The 23622-nt window shown below is 43.1% G+C and overlaps 1 protein-coding gene across 5 annotated transcripts in view; it reads right to left on the bottom strand.

Annotated features, from left to right (window-relative positions):
• UBXN7 (UBX domain protein 7) overlaps window positions 1-23622 on the bottom strand; it is a 39762-nt gene that overhangs the window by 8416 nt on the left and 7724 nt on the right. For 4 of the 5 annotated variants that reach the window (XM_075570240.1, XM_075570241.1, XM_075570243.1 and 1 more), the window contains exons 2-9: window positions 18165-18312; window positions 17864-17928; window positions 16357-16422; window positions 15131-15243; window positions 11946-12092; window positions 6825-6915; window positions 6600-6730; window positions 5644-6058 (exon numbers count right to left, since the gene is read on the bottom strand). In XM_075570240.1, coding sequence (XP_075426355.1) covers window positions 5644-6058; window positions 6600-6730; window positions 6825-6915; window positions 11946-12092; window positions 15131-15243; window positions 16357-16422; window positions 17864-17928; window positions 18165-18312 — 1176 coding nt within the window. Of the gene's footprint in view, window positions 1-5643; window positions 6059-6599; window positions 6731-6824; window positions 6916-11945; window positions 12093-15130; window positions 15254-16356; window positions 16423-17863; window positions 17929-18164; window positions 18313-23622 lie in introns of all 5 variants that reach the window. The other variant, XM_075570244.1, reaches the window with a different exon arrangement.

Here is a 23622-nt window from a genome sequence, read left to right as displayed (position 1 = left end):
AGTTCCCAGGCAGCATGTTTTTTTAAAAAGGGGGTTTTCAAATAATTACTGAAAAACTTTAACCGTAAATCAAGTTTTTTTTAAAAGTGAAATTTCTTTGCTGGCGCCTACAGTGTTTTCAGAGCTTGCAGGCCCCACCACGCATGCGCAGTACTGCCTTTTCCACCACCAAGTACACTCGCGCTCTCCCCCCCCGCGCATGGCCACAGGCCTCTGCACATGCGCACCATGGGCCTCTGTGCATTGGCTGTGGGCATGTGCGCCACCAGAGAGAGGACGGACCGAGGGGGAGGAGAGGAGCCGAGAACACTGGGCAGGGAGAAAGTGAGAGAACCGCATCCCCAGAGATCCCGGTGCTGAAACAGACACACACAGGAATTCAGTTAGTGTGTGTATGTGTGTGTGGTGTGTGTGTGATGTATATATATATATATCACACACACACACACATATATATATATAAACATATATATATATATATATCTATATATATCACACACACACACACACACATATATATATATATATATATATAAACACACACACACACATATATATATATATATATATTAGTGCAAATAGCTACGTGGGGGTGGGGGGGTGCCGTGCACGTGCGTTCTAAGTCACACTTTTGTGTTGTCAATGAAATTGTGTTTTGATTTTAAATTAAAAACATCATCACAAATACAATTCGTGTGACAAAAGGCAAAGGAGTTTCACTTAAAATGCACGTCCTCGGCACACACACCCTTTTTTTTTTATTAAGCTGAAACAATTGACTGACTGACTTTCCTGACAAAGCATGTGTCTGCCAAGGTATGTGCATCCACACGATAGTAATTAATAAATGTGTGAATAGAAGTCCAAACTGCTGCCCTGCATACCTCTGCAGGAAAAGCTTCTGCCTTTGCCACCCAAGATGTGGTCATTGCCAGTGGCAGATTTCCCATTAGGTGCGGGCCTAGGGCAGCAAAATTCAGGCACGGCAAAAATGTCTGCTTCCATATACTTTTGCCGCGCGCTCGGCCCTGATGGAAAGTCATTTAGCTGTTGCAGCTGCCTCCTTAACCGTCTCCCTCCTGAAACGCAGCGTCAGATGATGTCCCGTTACCATGGCAACATGACGCCGTGCATCCAGAAAAAAACAGCTCCAAGCTGGTCAAGGCACATTCTACAAGGGCAATGGCCAGAGGCGGATTTCAAAATCTGCCGCCCATAGCCACTTCGCTGTTGTGGCCACCTACTTACTTTACCTAAGTGCTGTCATCCAGCACTTAAACTATCCAACACAGCGTTTTACACCACATGTGGATGTCACCTTCTCTGCTGCCTCAGTTCTCCTAGGTAGAGTGAAGCCACTGAGCTTTCACCTCCGGGTTCGCCGAGATGACTCTCTGATATTATGGAGAAGGTGCAGAAGAGTTCAGCAGATCGCCAGAATCCCTTGGGCACACTAATCTTCCGCATGAGATTACCCTACATGTTTTCGCAAAGCCTCTCTTTGGTTCCTCAGGGGCTGGGGTGTGATTTACCCCTTCCATAGAGGTCCCCTTTTATAGTAATCATGGGTTAATTAAAACTTCCAATTAACATAAAACACTCAGAATGTATTGCAATGGAATGTATTACAATTGAATATCTCTGGAGAAAGCATGTAATTAAGTTATTCAATTTATCACAATAAGAGTATGTTATGTTGTATACAGTGGGTTCTGCAAAAACGATGGCGAGAAATATATAAAAATATATATAAAAAGGGGACAAGGATGGTTCCACCCCTGACAAAACCACATATCTATTAATAGTCTATTAACAAATAAATACACTGGTATAGTGTATTTTTTGATATAAAAATATTTATAACCTTTTAAATCAGATCTATAGAGTATACAGTATTTAATTACATTAAAGAATGAATTACATTTAATCCCACCCAATCCAAAAAAAAAAAAAAAATTATATATATTTTTTTTTAAAAGTTTAATTAAAAGGCTTAATCAAAAATTTTATTTTCATTTAAAAAAAGGGGGGGGGGGGAAAACTTTAAAAATTACTTTATTACCTATAGTCAAATTTTATTTGGCCATGGGGACTAGCTAAAACCCATATAAATATTATAACCATTACTAAACTGATAGACCCTCTTTTAGTATATAACCACACAACTGGCTCCTTTTATTAGTTTATTTAAATACAGGAGCCATTGGAGGAAGGCTGCCAAGTCTATATCTATATTTAGAACTCTAGGGATTAAGGTTTGTAGTTCGTATATCCAAAACATTTCACCTGTACATAATTTAATATATTCCATCCCCTTGGTCGCAAGGATATACATTCATTACCCTTAATTGTCAATCCTTTAGGATTGCAATTACGTTTCTCAGAAGTGTGTTTTGATACACCATGTTGTTGGTAGCCTTTTCAATGTTTGTTATACAGTATGCTCCATAAATCTTTCTTTAATTGTTCTTTTGGTCCTTCCAACTTACTGGAATGCCCATGTGTTGCAGGGTGTCGGGGTGTATAGGGAGAGGTATTAGAAGCAGGGTGTTGGGGTGTATAGGGAGAGGTATTAGAAGCAGGGTGTTGGGCTGTATAGGGAGGTATTAGCGATATTGTTTGCAGAGGTCCCGCGCTCTTTCCAAAAGCATTTAAAATAAATGCCAGGGGACCGCTCGAGGCCTCTGCAACCTTTACTTACCGGGATTCAGCCGGCTTCAGGATGCGTGACCATGGCAACATGACGTCAAATGACGCTGCCGGTCACGTGACATCACACGACCCTGCGCAACGAGGTAAGGAGGGGGGCGGCCAACGGAGGAGGTAAGGCAGAGGGGTCGCCACAAAAAAAGTTTTGCGCGCCCCTGACCTAGAGTTCTGTGTTCAGTTCTGGAGAACATACAGGACCTTAATATGTACAGCTTAGATGAGAGAAAAGAGGTATGAAAGAAACTTTCACATATATAAAGAGATTTAACAAAGTACAGAAGAGAAGCGTTAGAACAAAAGGTCATTCACTGCAGCTGGAGGGTGGCAGCTTAGGCCAGGTACCCAGTGGCCGCTGTGGCGGCCGCTACGGCGGCCGCTACGGCGTGCACACCGCACACAAGGCACAGCCCTCTATGGGGCAGGCCCCAGTTGGTGTGCGTTCACAAGCCGTGATGTGCGACCGCTTTGGCCAAAAGACAAGATTTTTGTCTTTTGGCGCGGCGGACGAGCATTGGCCACATCACGGCGGCGGTTCAGCTAATGAGGGCGAACCAGCTGTGCCCCCGCCATATCCCCGTCCTCGGATCTCCTTCTCTGAAAGCGCAGCCACAGATCACAGGTCGCGGCTGAAACGGGTGCACGCGCCGCCAGACACTCCGGCGCGCGTGCTGCCGTGACCACTGGGGCCGTAGCCTCAGGGGAAATGTGAGGAAGTACTTCTTCACAGAAAGAGTGGTGCATTCATGGAATGGCCTCCCAGCAGAGGTGGTAGGGGCTAATACAGTAAGGGAATTTAACATGCTTGGGTCAGACAGAAGGCTAAATCCTAAAAACTAAAGAAAGCCAAAGATCAAATAGGGTCTGAGGTTTTACAGCAGACAGGAAACTGGGCAGATACGGTGCGACAAGTGGTTCTTATCTGCCATCATATTGTACGTTTCAGTTTATCCCTTGACTCCTTTTGGGAACCTTCAATTGTATTTGTGGCAGAGATATCTGTGTTGCCTGACACTTAGGAGAATAATTAGGAGTGACAGTTACCGGTAGGAGAGGCTATAGACGTCACAGGATTCACTATAGATTTATTTTTATTTTGCTGATTGTTCTTTGTATTTTTATTCCTTACTTAATTTTAATTAACAAAAGCTATGTTTTATTTATTGTGTTTCTTTCCTCAGTAACTATATTTCTACACAAGTATCAGTGAGTATTATGTACAGGGAGGGTGTGTCTGTCTCTGCTTTTCCCATTAAAATTGCAATTTATAAGTGAAATAATTCCAGTGACATGTTTATGGGTAATTTATTTAATCTAACACAAATCTGACACGTATTTAGTGGTTTTGCCCGATTACAAGGCAATGTTCTTTTTTTTAATAAAGTTAAGTTGAAAAGTACACACGTCTTATAAAAATCGAGCCCTGCTCACTTTGCAAGCCAAGAAGCAGTCTGTTGTACCTTGACCTTGGAGCAGCCATGTTGCTTGTGGCAGGAAGGTCAAACACAATAAGAGAAAGAACGAGGGATAAAGAGAGAAAGAGAGAAAGAAAGAGAGACACGTCCAGAGAGAGTGAGAGACCCAGAGAGAGTGAGAGACCCAGAGAGAGTGAGAGACCCAGAGAGAGTGAGACCCAGAGAGAGTGAGAGACCCAGAGAGAGTGAGACCCAGAAAGAGTGAGAGACCCAGAAAGAGTGAGAGACCCAGAGAGAGAGAGAGACCGAGACCCAGAGAGAGAGAGAGACCCAGAGAGAGAGAGACCCAGAGAGAGAGAGAGAGAGAGAGAGAGAGAGAGAGAGAGACCCAGAGAGAGAGAGAGAGAGAGAGAGAGAGAGAGACCGAGAGAGAGAGAGAGAGAGAGAGACCGAGAGAGAGAGACCCAGAGAGAGAGAGAGACCCAGAGAGAGAGAGAGAGAGACCCAGAGAGAGAGAGAGAGAGAGACCCAGAGAGAGAGAGAGAGACCCAGAGAGAGAGAGAGACCCAGAGAGAGAGAGAGACCCAGAGAGAGAGAGAGAGAGAGAGAGAGAGAGAGACCCAGAGAGAGAGAGAAAGAGAGACCCAGAGAGAGAGAGAGAGAGAGAGAGAGAGAGAGAGAGACCCAGAGAGAGAGAGAAAGAGAGACCCAGAGAGAGAGAGAGAGACCCAGAGAGAGAGAGAGAGAGACCCAGAGAGAGAGAGAGAGAGAGACCCAGAGAGAGAGAGAGAGAGACCCAGAGAGAGAGAGAGAGAGAGAGAGAGAGAGAGACCCAGAGATAGAGAGAGAGAGACCCAGAGAGAGAGAGAGAGAGACCCAGAGAGAGAGAGAGAGACCCAGAGAGAGAGAGAGAGACCCAGAGAGAGAGAGAGAGAGACCCAGAGAGAGAGAGACCCAGAGAGAGAGAGAGAGAGACCCAGAGAGAGAGAGAGACACCCAGAGAGAGAGAGAGAGACACCCAGAAAGAGCAAGGGTGAGAGTGTGTAAACAGTTTTCTTTCCAGCTGCTTTTAAAATTAGAGGGTGCCTTATTTTCGGGGTGGTGTTATAAATCGGTCAAATACAGTATTTGTTTAAAGTTAGACTTGGGAGGGTTTGATCTCCTCTGGGTGCTCCCTTTTGTGTGATGTCACTGTGTAATCAGCGAGTGCTTGTACAGCTACAGCCTCCCCAACTCCCACTCCTTATCTTTATTGGCTCTCTGATAAGAACAGGGTGGGATAAGGGGAAAGAAAACACTTGAATTAACACTTCCCCATTCAGATGCCCTTAAGAACTTCAACTGTCCGACTATGTGGGATTGCATCTTCTATTTTAGATGCAACCCGTTGAGGATCTACTTTTATAATCATTTTTTCTTCACATCCTTTTCGGATTAGCATTTGTTTTCAATGCATGATTGGCAGTGAAGAGGTTATGACAATGACATTATGCACAGTGACAGGAGCTGGACATGGACTCACCATTGCTATCGGTTCCTTCACCAGAACACCCAGGTGTCCCGAGTTGCTCTTCAGCAGGAGGTGTCTCTGGTGGCAGTTGGTGAATTGATGTCTCTGTCTCTGCCTTCTCCTCTGCTGCCGGCTGCGTCCTGCGCACCTCGTCTCTCCTGTAACTCATATCCTTGTGAGGGGACTTCCTGGCCTTACTGCAGGTCTCCGGCTCAGTCGGTGAGGCTGCTACTGGCCTCTCTTCCTCGTCGTTGTCGGATCCGCACACGGAGATGAATTCCTCACTGCCGGAGTAGAGCTCGGAATCGGACTCTTGCTCATACCGGCCATCTTGTTTGTTGGCTGCAGAATCGAAGTGAGTCTCCTGCAGGGAAGCCCGGATGGCTGCTTCCAGCTGGCTGTCCTCACTAGCATCGATGAGGCTTTCCTGAAAAGGAGGAAGATGTTCTCTGTGTGTCACAGGTCTTTCTGGTTCAGAAGGGGTTCATTCTTTGGTACCCAACAAGTCTAGAAGTCAAAATATACAATTTTTCTACATTTCCCCAAAAGACATTAGAAAATACCATCATACAAACCCTTTACTCAAAGAAAACAGTAGCAAAATAGTAAATAAGGTTGAAAACAAGACATATGTACATCCCTGGGGTTGGGGGAACTTCGGATGAGCTCCAAGGGACCCCCCCAGTTCAGGCAAGATTGTTGCTTTAATTCTGAATAAATTAATAAGCAGCAGCAAACTGTACCGTTTGTATGTATTAAGATCAATTTACACTATTCCAATTCTATGAAAGCATACGTTTGTTTTCTAAACATATATAAACACCCTTTCAAGTGTCGCACTGGATTTCTCAACGGACAATCCACTGTAACAAAACTGTGCTCCCATTTCACACCTAGATTAACGGTTGTTGCATTAACTCTGGCAGAAAGGGGGTTAACTTGAAAAGTTCTGCGCAGTCGTTACTTACAGAGCGCATGCGCTTTTTTTTCGGAGGGCTGCTGGAGAGACCGTCAAGCTGCCCATGCTCCCCTAAAAACCCAGTCACTTGCTCCAGGAAGGAAGTCACGTCCAGCTGGTGCCATTCCACTAACTTCTGACCTGCACGGGGAGAGGCGTAACAACTGAGTCAGGACAAAGACAGAGGCAGCAGGCGAGGAACACAGATTGTGAGTTCTGCTCCCAGTAATCTTACCGGTGCGAGGGTCCAGGATGGAGACATAGGGGAAGTCGGACAGCTTGTAGAACTGGATGTATCTCTGCCCCTCTTCGCTGTCATGATAAACCTGCAAGATGGCAGCACACAAGGTTTTCAGGCAAAAAAATACAAAGAACAGTCGCTGCTCTCACTGATCAAAATATTCCTGTGACTGCAATGGGCTGCAAAGAATGTTGCAATCTCAATTAAATACATCTAAATTGAATACATAGTGCAAGACTTATTTAAAGAAACAATCCAAGCAGCTTAAAAAAATGTTTTTGTTTTAATATATTTAGCATTTGATTACCTTTATTGAAAACTAATTATTTAAGCTGCCGATTGATTGGTTCTCTCGTTATCGATCAGCAAAATCCTGTTTCCCAGGGTTCACTAAATGGCTGTATTTCCGTTTCAAATCAATCCTGTGTGTTTCTCCAGAAGGACTTGGATAGACTGGAAACTTGGGCCGGTAAATGGCAGATGAGGTTTAATACAGATAAATGTAAGGTTATGCTTTTGGGAAACAAGAATAAACAGGTAATTTACAAACTAAATGGGGATAAATTCAGAGAATCCTTGATAGAGAAGGATTTAGAAGTGCTTGTAGACAGCAGGCTAAGCAATAGTGCCCAAAGTCATGTAGTCTCTTGCATTAAACGGGCAATGGATGGAAGGGAAGTAAACATAATGATACCCATTTACAAAGCATTAGTAAGACCACACCATGAATATGGAGTACCATTTTGGGCACCACTCCTTAGAAAAGACATTATGAAACTAGAGAAAGTGCAGAGAAGAGCCACCAAATTAATAAAGGGGATGGATAATCTGATTTATGAGGAGATGCTAGTTAAATTAGATTATTTTACATTAGAAAAGCGGCATCTAAGAGGGGATATGGTAACTATATACAAATATATTTGGGAACAATACAAGGAGCTTTCAAAAGAACTATTAATTCCAAGGGCCGTACAAAACGATACAGGGTCATCCCTTAAGGTTGGAGGAAAGGAGATTTCACCAGCAGCAGGTTCTTTACAGTAAGGGCAGCTAAAATGTGGAATTCATTACTCGTGAAGAGTGTGATGGCAGATACAGTAGCTATGTAAAAAATAAAAAAGTTGGACATCTTTTTAGAAAGGAACGGTATACATGGATATACCAAATAAGTAAACAAGTAAACATAGGAAGGGTGCTGATCCAGGGAGTAATCTGCCAATATTTGGAGTCAGGAAGGAAATTATTTCCCCCTTTATGAGATATCATTAGATGATATTTCACTGGGTTTTTGGTTTGCCTTCCTCTGGATCAATATACTTCAAATACTAATATAGGATAAAGTATCTGTCGTCTAAATTTAGCATAGGTTGCAGTTCATAGATGTATTTATTTTTTCAACCTCATCTACTATGTAACTGTTGAAGTTATTGGTATTACTTCCTAGTTTAAACTGCGGATTTAAAATGGCCATCCAATAAAAAAAAACCACAGCGGATGATGTTTCAGCTTCCTATTGGTCTGAGATTTGGCAGCCATTTGTTTCCCGAGGGAGATTTAAACCCTGTAAGTTCACCGCTAGATATCGCAAAAACCACCCTGGAGCTGAAACCCACCGTGTAAAAATAAATAAATAAATAAATAAATATGGAGTAGGAGAAACTGCTCATTTTTTTTGCAATAAGACTTTTTATATAACTCCCTTCTGGTCATAAGAAGCCAAACAATTGCAGAGGTGAGAACTTGAGACGGCGGAGGAGTTCAATTTAGTAGTGTCTGCAGTTGTATATACAGTGGCGAGAAAGTTTATGAACCCCTTAGGATTTTCACATATTTCAAACCCAAAATGTTATTAGATCTTAATTTAAGTCCTAATAGATAAAAATAACCTTATCTAACAAATTACGCAAAAACATGATACTTTTTCAACATTTATGTACCCACAAACGATTCAACTTTCAATATCCATGTGTGAAAGAGTATGTGAACCTTTAGATTCAATACATGGTGGTGCCCCCTCGAGCAGCAATGACTTCAACTAAGCTTTTCCTGTAACTGCTGGTTAGTCTCAAACATCGGGTTTGAGGAATTTAAGCCCATTCCTCCTTACAGAACAGCTTCAACTTAGTGACATTTGAAGGTTTCCTTGCATGGACAGCTCATTCCTTTGTAGATCTGCTTGTATGTTTAGGATCATTGTATTGCTGCATGAACCCCTTTCTCTTCAGCTTACGGAGGATGGCCTGACATTCTCCTCTAGAATCTTCTGATACAATGCAGAATTCATGGTTGTGTCAATAAATGGCAAGCTGTCCAGGTCCTGAGGCAGGAAAGCAGCACCAAACCATCACACTACCACCATGCTTCACGGTTGGGATGAGGTTCTTCTGTTCGAATGCAATGTTTGGTTTTCGCCAAACATAACGTTTCTCATTGAGGAAAAAAAAGTTCTACCTTTGACTCGTCTGTCCAGAGAACATTGTTATAGAAGTCTTGTGGATCATCTACGTTTTATTGGCGAACTTCAGACGGGCAGCAATGTTATTTTTAGAGAGCAGTGGCTTCCTCTTGGCTATCCTTCCATGAACACCATTTTTGTCCAGTCTTTCTGATCGTGGAGTCATGAACACTCACATTAGCCAAGGCGAGAGTGGCTTACAGATCCCTGGATGTTACTCTGGGGTTCTTTGTGACTTCCTGGATGATTTGCCGGTTTGTTCTTGGATATTTTTTGGTAGGACAACCGCGCCTGGGTAGAATGACTGTGATCTTGAACTTTCTCCATTTGTAGACTGTCTGACCACCGATCGGTGGAGCCACAAATCCTTAGATATGGTTTTGTAACCCTTTGTAGGCTGATGAACATCAATAACTGCTTTTCTAAGGTCCTCAGAGTTTTGATCGTGGCATGACGTGTTTCTACACACCTGTATGGTGAAGACCAAACTCACAAAGTTTCTTATCTTTATATAGGGTGGGGCCTCCCAAACTCACCACTGAAGATCTATCCAATTATTTAAATACCTAATTCTAATGATCCCCTTGAATTTTGCTGATAAAACCCAGGTTTCACTTACTTTTGCACATACCCTGACTCTTAATTACTCATTATTTGTCTAATTCATACATTTTGTTTCAAAAGACATGGAATTGGTTCATATAAACCCTATTAGATATTTAATAAAATACAGGTTTTGAGTCAAGAAGGTTAACATGAAAAAACTATAGAATATCCATAATAATCATTGGGGTTCACAAACTTTTTCTCGCCACTCTATATCCCCTCAAACCCCCTTCCAAATATATTAGGGAGAGGAGCCTGTGCACACAAACGAGCACATCTGAGGTACCTGGCTGGGAGATATGCCAAGTAAAGTTAAATGAGTCACATCCCACACTTCCTAAAAAGTTTTCCATACCAACTATATTGAGTTGACAAGCCTAAGGCACCTAATCACTAGAATAGTGTGCTGGTGTCAGACCAACAGGACTGGAACCCACAACCACTGCTTTTCTGAGCAGCAGGTCTACGGTGTGCATTAAACCAGCTGCTGGGTAGCACCACGGTCACGGTCTATTAGCATTGATGATTTTGCTGAACTTTAATAAGGATTGTAATCGTGAAAGGACTTCAAGCACAAAGTAATATGCACAGAGGGCTATGAGTTACGAGTTTTATTTATTTTAACTTCAATTCAGTATGTGTCTGGCACTGAGGCATATGGTACAGTGAATATGTTTGTCCCTCGTGTGGCTATTGAATGGCTTAAGTACTTAACAGCACAAATCATGTTTTTACATAATTTTTTTCTGTAATTTTGTCTGTTATAGGGCGAACTGTTACATCATGCAACATTTAAGGGAAATTAAAATTCTGTTACACCATAGCCACCTTTGTGCATATCCATCATGTAGCATCACTATCACACACAGCATACTAAAGTTTTGAGCTCTGCTTCTCACTGAGTAGAAGCTGTAGCTCCCTCCCCAGGATTCCTTTAAAAAAAACTGATCACTTGCACTTCCTGGTTGCCCATTTAATGTTCCTCGTGGAGCCCACCTGAGATATGCTAATAGCTGGATTAGCTACACGTGTGAGCAGATCAAAAAGTATAATGCTACCCAGCAGCTTACACTGCTACAACTAATGCCCAGAGTAAATTCCAATCATGTTGGGCCTGACACCAGTCCACCATTCCAGTGACTAGGTGCCTCAGGCTTGCCTACTCAATATAATTATTATGAAAATCCTTTTAGGAAGTGTGGGATGTGATTTAAATATACATTGCACAGCCATTAGCATATCTCCCGGGGCACCTCAGGTGTGCTTCTCTCTCCGCAAGTTATTTGAAGAGGTTAAAGGGGATATACATATACACATACATACATATATAAATAAACACAACTGGAGACACTACTAAATTGAACTCCTTTGACGACATGAATTGTGAATCTGTTCTGCAAATTGGTAAAATCTGGAATCCGAAAAAAAATATTATCTATCTGCCTTTTTTGATTGATCCGTAAATTAAAGGACCTGGCCAATCCGCAGCAGATTCGGATGTATGCCCATCTCTAGTGTGAATATAGATATGTCCAGGTATGTAGACTGTTGAGTCTCAGAAGCTTTCCAGAATAAAAATGTATAAAAAGAGCAGAACAAAAGCGGAGAAGCGGGGTTGATCTACTTCACTCCTAGCATGAATTGATCCTTAAGTGCAATACTAGAAAAGTGATTTCGCAGTGGGTGCAATACTGTGAACTAATGTGAGACACAGGAAAAAAATGAAGAGCATAAATGTTTGCACTCCACAAAGAGATTCACACTACAATTTAAAACAATTAATTACCATATTCAAAATAAAACATTACTATAGGTGAGTGTGGATTCTATCAGTAGAGAGAACCACTTTTTAATAACAAATAACAATGATGTTTATAGTGATATATGTTTTATTTGGAATATTGTAAATAAATGTTACGTTTTAAATTGATGCACACCACAAAGTGAATCTCTTTGTGAAATGTATGCTCTTCCTTTTTTCCTGTATGATAATAAGAACACACGCACATTAACGAGAGAAAAGTGTCCGATGTGTCCAGGTGGGATTTACTCACCTGCCAAAAGATGAAGTGTTCCCGGACAATGGTCTTCACAGATTCGTTGCTCCAGATATCGCGGTTTAAGCACTGGCACGCAAAGTCCTGCACATTCTGGATGTTGATCATCAGCCACTTGTTCTGTAGCTGCCCACACTCCTTGGCCTAAAAACCAGACAAACAACTAACTACAGGCAGCACTGCATACGCTGCACAATAAGGCAACGTCAAGGCTAAAAGGGGAACCAACACTGATTCTGTCTTACACCTCTGGCTTATATTCAAGGGTAAGGTAAGCATACCTGGTTTACATGTCATTATTTCGTCTTAGGCACTACTGCCCCTTTTAAAATGTGCTGTAACCATCTTCACCATGAAACAAGTGGGGCTTAAATCTTCCCCACCACTGGGAAGCCTGCTCAACCCGATAAAAATATTAGAAACATTGTTTTTGTTCCACAACAAGAAAAACAAAATAGGGATAGGAGGGAACAGCAGCAAATATGACAAAAGAAAATTGAAATAAAAAAAATGAAGGTTGGTTTGAAACAGAAAAAAAAACCCAGGAATAATAGCAGTTTAAAACGGAGAGGATTTGATGAGAGGATGATAATTTTAGGAATGGCGAGAGGCAATTTCAACACATTTTAAAAGTGGTAAGAGGTACAGAGAAACTGTTTTTTTGCATAAGACATTTGAATCCTCCTCCCCCCCCCCCGCCGCAATGTGATATTATAAGGAGCAAAGCAATGTGCGTCCAACCATATAACAGACACTGTGCCAAAGCCGAAGAACAGCAAATAAAAATACCACTTGTGAGCTCATTCACATGCCTCAGACAGGTCTGGAAATCTGCCATTCCCTATTATCTCTTAGCATACAATCCTTCCACTGCAGCCAGGGATTCTGGGTAATGACATGCAAATAAGCACTTACAATATGTCACTTTTTGTATGTATATCATTATTTATATAGCGCCAAAAGTGTACTCAGCCATCACAAACAATACAGTACAGGGAATAATAATACAATAAGTGCAGCAAAATCAGACAATAGGAAAGGAAATCCCTGCCCCGAAGAGCTTACAATCTAAGTGTTGGGAGACTTACAGAGACAGCAGGTGAGGGAATAAGTGCAGTAGCTGGCAGTGCATTGCTTCGGTGACTGTGGGACCATAGCCATGAGTGTAGGCTATTGGGATGTATGATTTGTGAGGTAAATGTTAAGGTTAGTCAGTATTAGATCAATCAGATAGGTAACACAGTTAGCAAGGGAAAAGGGGTCAGGGAGGCGAGAATGAGAGCAGGAGTGTATATGGCTGCTTCTTGTCCATTCTAAACATGAACCACTATAAACTCATGCCTGCCATATTCCACAACTGGAACAATTTACCGTAATCTCACAGCCGCCGCCAGTCTAAGCTCTTTCAAAACTAAGGCTGCGTCCCCGCTTGCGCTGAACGCACGGTGCTTGCCGCTTTTAATTACATAAATGTATATGTGCAAGTCCCCGCTAATGCTTTGCGCGCTCATGCACGGGCACGCACGCTCACTCAAGCTTGGCGCTTGAGGAAACAATTTTTTTTTACTTTGAAGTGCGCTCAATTTGCCCGCAACGCTTCCCCCCCCCCCCGCGCGCTTGAGAAATAGCCAGAACACCCGGTGCTCATGCTTGGAGAGCGGGTGACGTCACCGCTCTCAAGCAAGAGCGCGGTCAGCGCCAGCGGCGCCGCAGCCTAAAGCTCTCACACATTTTAATCTGGTCTGTAACTGTTGTACATACACCATACATACTGGTGTACATACACCTATAACATATATATTATCTTTAACTGTGCATGCGATGACTTGTATATAATGTACAGGCATACCCCGCATTAACATACGCAATGGGACCGGAGCATGTAGGTAAAGCGAAAAAGTACTTAAAGTGAAGCACTACCTTTTTCCCACTTATCTATGCATATACTGTACTGCAATCGTCATATACGTGCATAACTGATGTAAATAACGCATGTGTAACAGGCTCTATAGTCTCCCCGCTTGCGCACAGCTTCGGTACAGGTAGGGAGACAGTACTGCTGTTCAGGACGTGCAGACAGGCGCATGCGTGAGCTGCCGTTTGCCTATTGAGCTAGATGTACTTACTCGCGAGTGTACTTAAAGTGAGTGTCCTTAAACCGGGGTATGCCTGTATAATATTGTTCACTTAATGTAACTATGTATTTGTAACCATGTATTTATCATGACAAAGCCCATGACATACTTGAACACGAGAGGTAACTCTTAATGTATTACTGTGTCTAAATTTAGCATAGGCTGAAGTTGATGGACGCATATCTTTTTTCAACCTCATCTACTATGTAACTTCCTGGTAAAACATTTGATAAATAAATGAATTAATTACACAGCTTTATCAGCACAGCCTCAGTTAAAAAAGTGCAAAGCCAGTAAACCTATTCACAGACAGCTTTTGACCCTTTGGGTCTGATCAGTGCGAGTGAGGTTGGTGACTGGCTTTGCAACCAGACAAAATAAGTTATGGTGAGTAAGGCAGACCTCCAAATTCCAAAACCATTGCTCAACTCACAATTTGAGATCATTTACACGTCTTTCGTTGTGCGTCTTCGTGCCAACGCTTTGAGCATTGTGGATTCAGATACAGCTCTGTGTCTCTCCTCATTTTGGCATTTTATTTCTCCTTTTTAGAGGTTCTGAAATTAGAAAAAAAAAAAAACATGGTAATAGCAGAACTGCCGCATCATGTTTTTTTATTCTATTTCAGCACTCCTAAAATGAGAAATAACATATAAAAAAGTCTCCCAAGTCTTGCTTTTTACTTATCGGCTAATTTCATGTTTTGTAGAATTTCCCCTTTAACTCCATGTATGTACAACTCATCACAAAATACACTGACTGCACACCACATCAGTACTGCAAAATGTGAGAAAATCCTAAAGGTAAAGAGGTTAATTGAAGATATAATTACCTATAAACAATGTCCTTTCATGAAGCCTCTAATTAGTCCAATATTACAAACTTAATGCCAGTTTCCCTAATTAATCGCAATAAGTTGTAGAGGTTAAGGAGGACACAGGTATACAACCGTGGAACAGTAACGCTGTTTTGAATACCCCTAATGAAAGAGATCAAAAAAACCCGCTGACACCGTCCCGTCATCACCGAGACCCGCCCGAGACTCACCGTCTCAAAGCTGCCTTTGTGCATGATGTCGATGGGCGGTCGGAAAAGGTCGGCCAATGTGGTAAGCTTCTTATCCACTGTAGCTCCGTTCCGCAGCTCCTGCTCCTGCCGGACTGCGGCGCCCCAAAGTGGGCGAGAAAAGAGGCGGGACAATTAAACGGGGAGGCACATATTTCCATATGTCAAAGTACTAGGGTATCTTCTGTATAGTTTATTTAGAAATAATTGCAATATTTTTATTTCTTATGTAGCGCTGTACATAGAATTTTGCGGGAACAATGAGTTCTTGTCCCAAATAGTTTAATTGTTGGTCAAATGTTGGTGTCTGTGGCACAGGAGGATAAAGTGACTTGCCCAAGGTCACAGGAAGAACTGACACTTGGAATTCAACCAGTGCCACCTGTTTCAAAGGCTGTGACATAACTGCTAATATACTCCTCCAGAAGATATTTTATATCTGGAATACATTCAGATGAACGGACTCCTTAAAGTAGGACTGAAAAATGCAGCACACTTCATTAGTCCAAAGACTGACTAAAGAAACATTCAGAAGTGTTGCCTAAGTATATGTAGTAAATACAATAACGTGCAACAGAAAGTAGCATTTGCTATTGAAGATCTAACTTATTTCACTCATAGGAGACGAACAAATAGTGATCTGCAATACATATATTATTTTAGTGTTACATTTACATATTTTTTAAATGTGACATGCTTATAACAGTGAAGCATATTCTGGCAAAGTGTAAAAAAAAAAAGGGTGTCTAACACAAAACATTATTTGACCACTTGTCCCACCGTATCTGCCCCTTTCCCCATCTGCTGTAAAACCTCAAACCCTATTTGATGTATTTGATCTAATAGGAATGAGACCTGCGTGATGGGGGTGTTGGTTTTATCACTTATTTCAGATATACCCAAAATCCATTGCATGCTCTCTAGTGAATCCAGTTCCTCCCTCTTATATGGTCTCACTCAGTGCTAGTTTGTTGCTTATTTTCATAATATGGAGAACATTGCTAAGGAAGATTTTCAAACAATAAGTGCTGAATGTTCCCAAAAGTGTACAAGAGGAGATAGGATCTCATTGCCATGTCGACACCAAAAGGTTTCATACACTTGCCACTTGGGGAATAGAATTCTAACCTTCTCTATAACCATCCCAGTGATACCAGTCTCAATTGCTGCACCCTTCCAAAACCCAGCAACAATACACAGATACTTACTGGTTTCGGTCTGGAAATCCCGAAACCCATCGAATATCGAACGAGCTGGTCTCCGTCTTTTAGGAGCTGAGAGAGGAAAGGAGACACCGGATGAGTAGCCAAAATCCCAAACGGAATGCAGGTTTATCCACAGGACCAAGAAGAGGGATTGGTCCAAAACAGATTTTTTTTTTTTTTAACTCCCATTTTATTGAAACATAATAGGGTAGTGGTACAGAAAGTGAGAGAAAACAAAGGCAAAGGGGAGGATGAAAATACGTCTTAAGTACACAGAAATGTAAGTAGGACCGGTGGATAAAGCAGAGCAATACAAAGAGTCTACATCTGGTGGACAGAGCTGTGATATATATATCTTGTTGGGCTAGAAGCCAGACACAGAAAATGCATATTAGGTCAGCAGCCAAGTGAGCACCTGTTACACGTAGGAAATGTTGAAACAGTAAGGAGAAGAGCTCAGCACAGGGACGTTCCTATAATTACACCAGGGCTGCCACAGCTTTTGAAATTTGCAAACACAGGACAATTTACTAGGGCCTTGAGATCAGTCTAATCACTGCAAGATAAAGGTTGTATAAATCCCCCAGAGCTTTTGTTACTATAGATTAGTGCAGGGGTGCGCAAACTTTTCCCCGTGCGCACCTCTGCCTGATCCCGCGGGTTACCAGGACGATGTGTCGCTGGAAGGGAAGGCAAGTGTGTTGTAGAGGCCTCGAGCGGTCCCCCGGCATTTAATTTAAATTCCTGGGGGGAGCGCGCGGGACCTCAACAATTGCCGCACCCCCCCAGAAAATCCAGCACCCCCAGTTTGCGCATTGCTGGATTAGTGTTTCCCAACTGGGGTTCGGCAGCACCGTGGGGTTCCGCGAGAGGACCAAAAGGGTGCCGCGGGATTTCCCAGAGCAGGGAGACTGCAGGGCAGTTTCCTCTATCCCGATTGGCTGCTGCTAGGTAATCCAGCCAATCAGGAGGAGGTGTCAAGAGCCTGTGGGTTGTGGCCAAGTAGAGGAGAAGGAAGCAGCTTGGACAGGAGAGCAGTGAGGCTGTGTCTCTGCCTTGTGTGTATTTGTTCTGGTGTGCGTTTTCTGTGACTCCCCTGCCCCATCTGATTCTTGTGACTCCCCTGCCCAGTCTAAATGTCTGTCTCTGCCTCCTGTGACAGTCTCTGTCCTGTGTTTCCTGTGACCCTGTCCTGTTGTGGGAGTGCCTCAGAGGAACAAAAAGGTTAACTTTAAAACAACTGCTATAGATAGTTGAAAAAAATTTGTTAAATGTACTTAAAACGTATCTAAGTTTTTTAAAGCTTCATTTAACCTATGAAACATACCACTGTCATTAAACACACAATGAAAAGTAACAGGCAGATGAATACATTTGTAAATGCTGTTAAACATTTCTGGCTTTGCCTTAGCAATAGGCTCCCTTGCTGTTAAAAGTAAACAAATCTGTGATAATTCCCTTGGGGCACTTCCCCAGTTATGTTACACTCCGCCCAGATCTCCCATCTCACCGCCAAATATCTCGGGCTCCACAAGGATTTCTTGCTTCTGTGGGATTGGTGCCCGAACCTCATCTCTAGAGGAAAAAGAAAGAAAAAAAAAACGAAAGTGGAAATAAGTCCAGGTGGAAAAACCCCAGAAAGAACGATCAAGGGAAATTCCACAATTAATATATCTTTGATTAAGATAAAAAAATAAAATAAGTGTTAGGTAGTGGGGCAGCTGCCAGCGGAGGGGTGATACAGTACGGCAAACGTTTGGAGAGAAATGAGATTGCTACACACGTATTTACCATATTGAAGGTGTACTTACTCTGCAGCAGCATGGGCTGAGGACGCCCCAGCCGAGCTTGTGCTGGGTTCCTCTGCTATGCCTCCCCCATCCAGGAACATGGTGACTGCCATCTCTAGGTTGTGATTACAAGCTTCTAGCATATGCTTGCCAACGCTTTCACTGGCACCTACACAGCACACATACAAGTAAAAGGTTAGAAACAGCAGTCAATGGGGAGTTCATCACACCGCAGTAGTGCCGCAGACTTCAATGTGAGTCTGTTGTGAATGCACAACCTGCCGTGAATGCACAACCTATTAACGTTTGTCAAGCGCCAACATATTCTGCAGTGCGGGTTCACAGGGACATCAATTATATAAACAGAAAGACATACAAATAAGGACAAACATCTTTATTAAAAGGAAAGGTATACAGGGATATACCAAATAACTAAAGAATGTTTACAGTTCCACACAAGAGGTTACTGTACAAAACAACACAAATTGGACTTGGCAAAATTATTTGCACCTGAATTGAAAACTGGTTGAAGGATAGACAACAGATAGTTGTAATAAATGGAACATTTTCAGGTTGAGCTAAAGTTGTGAATGGAGTACCTCAAGGATCGATACTGGGACTCCCGCTTTTTATTTTTGACCTTGAGGTTGGCATAAAGAACAAAGTCTCCATCTTTGCTGATGACACTAAATTGTGTAAGTTAGTAGAATCAACGCAGGATGTAATTTCTCACCAGAAAGACTTGGATAGGCTGGAAACTTCGGCAGGTCAATGGCAGATGAGATTTAATACAGATAAATGTGAGGTTATGCATTTGGGAAACAAGAATAAACAGGCAATTTACAAATTAAATGAGGATAAATTAGGAGAATCCTTGATTGGGAAGTATTTAGGGGTGCTTGTAAACAATAGGCTTAGCAATAGTGCCCAAAGTCATGCAGTAGCTGCAAAGGCAAATACGATCTTATCTTACATTGAACGGGCAATGGATGGAAGGGAAGTAAACATAATTATGCCCCTTTATAAAGCATTAGTAAGACCACACCTTGAACATGGAGTACAGTTTGGGGCACCACTCAATAGAAAAGACATTATTGAACTAGAGAAAGTGCAGAGAAGAGCCACCAAATTAATAAAGGGGATCGATAATGATTTATGAGGAGAGGCTAGCGAAATTAGATTTGTTTACATTAGAAAAGAGGCATCTAAGAGGTGATATGATAACTATAAACAAATATATTCAGGGACAATACAAGTAGCTTTCAAAAGAAGTATTGATCCCAAGGGCAGTACAAACGACAGAGGGTAATCCCTTAGGCGTGTAACAGTGCACGCATGCGCTACCGTGTCCGCATCAATTAGAATTGGCTGTGTCCAGGCCTGACGCTCTATACTTCGGACGCGCGCGCACGGCAGTGAGCGTTGAGCCGGCAGATCGGGGGAAAGACCTGAAAAGTATATTTTCGCGCTGCTGCCGTTGCACGTCACGCTCTTTAGCCAATCACAGGGAGGCTGCAATACAGTTTGAGAAAAACTAGCTGAATTGCGCATAGGTTCGCTCCTATGTTTCCATTAAAATTACAACTATTTGAATAATTTCAAGTTTTAAAAACCACAATACACTTAAAAAAAAAAAAAATTTTTAATACACAACCATGCCACTGCTTACAACTATATAAACAAAATGCACGCGCCAAGTGCATACGCAATGCCGGTGCGCGCCCGCACGCACACCAGCGGCAACTATAAAACAAGCCATAAGGTTGGAGGAAAGGAGATTTCACTAGCAACAAAGGAAAGGGTTCTTTACAGTAAGGGCTGGAATGGTGAGATCTCGCGCGAACAGCTTGAGCAACTATAATCGAGACCTTACACTCTACTCTACTCTACTCTACTCTACTCTACTCTACTCTACTCTACTCTACTCTACTCTACTCTACTCTACTCTACTCTACTCTACTCTACTCTACTCTACTCTACTCTACTCTACTCTACTCTACTCTACTCTACTCTACTCTACTCTACTCTACTCTACTGCTGAGTCCAGAGAAACTGCAGCCGTGCGGAGGAGCGTGGAGGCTGAGGTAAAGCGGGTGCTTTCCCTGGCCTTAGTGCGCGCGCCGTCCTGGGGCGGACCAGTGACGTCACGGAGCTGGTTCGCCCTCATTGGCAAACCGCTCACGTGACTGGCCCTCCACTCCCCTCAGCGCCAAAACTTAAATTGAGCTGTCTCCTCCGCACGGAAGCGCCTTCTAAAGCCGCCCTCAAAAGGTGCCGGGGGTAAGTCTGCGGTCTCAGCGCGGGTCAGTGGCTAAGCGCCGACCATGCCCGCGGCCTTACACTTCCCACCCCCGTCCTTGCTCTCTTACACTCTCCCCCTTACTTTTACACTTTCCCCCTCCATGGTAATGAATTCCACATTTTAACTGCCTTACTGTAAAGAACCCTTTGTAACTGTTGCGATTGCACGAATCAAATACGAAAACCAGGGTTTTCTATTTATAATCTCCGATATCTGTTTCTCATGCAAAAATAGAAGTTATATGGCCAAATTTATATTAAGTACGCAGATGCAACAGTGAAGATAACGTGTCTAACTATTGTAGAAATAAAGTTATAAGGTCTTTTACAGTCTAGGATGGTCGGCCGCGGGACAAGTCGCTGTGGGGACATTTTTGCAGTGATGTCCACCATGCGCCCTCCCGCGCCCGACAAGCCAGGTCCGATACCTTCATGTTTACATTTCCCGCACTGAAAAACTACACTGCCTAGACTGGCCACTCCGACACTCCATCTTCAAAATGTCCCGCACGGGAGAAGTCTTATAGGTAATGAGGTGTGGAGGAGAGGCAGATGTCATGCGCAAAACGGAGGCGGTGTTTAGGGATGAGGGCTGAGATTTAAGGGAGGACAGCATCATTGAGAGCTTTGTAAGTCATAACTAGGGTTTTAAATGTAATTCTAGAGGATATGGGGTGTAGGGATTTGAAAAGTGGCAGAAGTGGAAGCCATCAAAGCAAACCGCGTCAAGTCTGGACTTTTGACTTTGTGGAGAGCAGTGTGTTTGGAGAGATGAAGGTGTCGGAGCTGAGCAAAGGGTGTGTATACCAGACGTAACATCCGCCAGAGGTGACGTCAGACACCAGAGGGGAAGAGGAATAAGAGCCTCAACCTGGAAACATCGCCGATATCAGCGGACACTGCGACCCTCCTGTGCTCTTGAGCTACATACCCGCATTGTTCTTTAAAATGCGAATGGGATTGCCATGTTACGAATCTTTGAATATATTGTATATTACGTGCTACACTATGGCCTGCCTCTTCTTTTCTTTTTCTGAGATAACCCCACAGAAGACGAGGAGGAATACGCTGAGGAAGAGTTCATTCTGATCCAGTTTTTAATTTGGTTATTGATTTGCACTTCACCAACTATAGAAACCATATACCTCTGTAGATTGAACACAGTTCCTGTGAAGGTTGGAGCTGCATTAGGCCCGTAATATAGTGGGCGCGGCACTTATAGTTGGCTGTGGTTAGCCAGCCATTGTATGCTAGGGCAGCACGCGCACGGCAGTGAGCGTGGAGCCGAGCGATCGGGGGAAAGACTCAGAAAAGTATGTATTTGCGCACCTGCTCAGTCTGCAATGTGTATGTGTATGTGTATGTGTATGTGTGTGTGTATGTGTGTGTGTGTGTGTATGGGTGCATGTATGGGGTGCATGTATGGGTGCATGTATGGGTGCATGTATGGGTGCATGTATGGGTGCATGTATGGGTGCATGTATGGGTGCATGTATGGGTGCATGTATGGGTGCATGTATGGGTGCATGTATATATATATAAATATCTATATATCTATATCTATATCAAAGTTGTACAATATTAATAAATAATTTATTTACACAGCATGTCTTTTTTTTATTTTTAGTACACACACACACACACACACACACACACACACACACACACACACACACACACACACAGTACCCTTCCAAGCCGGTCGCTCACAGCAGCACAGACCGTACACACAAAAAGTGTGCGTCACGTGCACAAGCGTTCGCACAGGCACGCCCGCGCGCCCACTATATGACGGGCCTTATCTAGCTCATCTCCACTTGGGTTCCTATTCACTAAGCACTTATCACTGGGAGCGCTTCTTTTGTTTGTTTTATATGAGACTGACTGACAAGGGGAATTCCAACTACAAGGTTACAGTAGTTAAGGCGGGATAGGAAAAGTGCTCAGTGAATTAGGATTTTTGTTGCTAGCAATATTTCAGAGCTGGAGACGGCCAGACAATGAGGGACTGAATGTGAGGAATGAAGGAGAGTCAAAGATGACCCCTAGGCAGAAGGTTTAGACTGTTGATCAGAACCTATCATGGCAAACAGACTAGATCTTGTATCATGAAGGTAGTTTTGATCTTTTGAACTTGGATTCTGCGTAAAGCATCAGCAGTTGGACAATGTTCCTCTCTTTCCCGGGGAACCTGACTGGGAGAAAAATGTGTCGCTCCTTCCACAACTCCCTACCGTACGATGGGAAAACAGAGATAAGGATACAGCATTCATCTGCCGATTGATCTCCGTGGTTAAAAGCAGCAGGGCGACCTGTTGCAACCTAGTTTGAAGGTTTGATTTATGCCCTAAAACAGGAGTACGCAAACTATTAGAGTTGCGCCCCCTGCCTTCTCCCCCCCCCCCGTGCCGGCATCAAATGACGTCACGGCATCATTTGATACTGCGTTGCCATGGCGACGCATCACAGCAGCCTACTGAATCGAGGTAAGTTGAGTTGCAGAGGCCTCACGCGATCCCCCGGCATTTAATTTAAATGCCTTGGGGAAGAGCGCGGGACCTCTGCAACCACCCGCACCCCCCCAGAAAAATCTTGCAGCGCTCCCTCCAGTTTGCACACCGCTGCCCTAGAAAGTGAGCTTAACCTGATTTATGGTTGGGCATTATCCTCGGGATTGTGTGTTTGTATGACAGCAGAGTGTTAAAATATACCAGTGCTCTGGCACATTGGTACCAGGAGCTTGAGGTATATGGGCGCTGCACCTCTAAGTTGACACCATACCACATCACTGTAGCAAGTTGTGTGTACACACTTGAATATGTGTATACTTATACTTTATTATTCCATAACAAACATCTCAATCAAAGATACCAGCTGAATTATTCTTTGGGTAATCCTGTTCTACAACAGTCTTTGCATGATGGTGCCCTGGTCTTGCCACCTCCCCCTCCAAAGCATCATATTGACTCCATGCTCCCTGCATCTATAAGAAACTTGTTTAACAAGTTACTTCAATTCAATGCAAATCTCTTTGGCGGAAAAGTATATGCCGGCTTAAACATACATGGCTTACCGAACACAGACAGAAATTAATGCAAGGGAAGCAGAAATGGTCACATCCTGGTATCCCACAACCCCTCCTGAAATCCCTTGCTGACAAACACATGGTAAAGTGCCG

The sequence above is a fragment of the Ascaphus truei genome, chromosome 14 (genome assembly GCF_040206685.1).
Source record: "Ascaphus truei isolate aAscTru1 chromosome 14, aAscTru1.hap1, whole genome shotgun sequence".
Lineage (NCBI taxonomy): Eukaryota > Metazoa > Chordata > Amphibia > Anura > Ascaphidae > Ascaphus > Ascaphus truei.
Note: the sequence above shows the minus strand (reverse complement) of the source record. Positions and strands in the feature narration are given on the sequence as shown.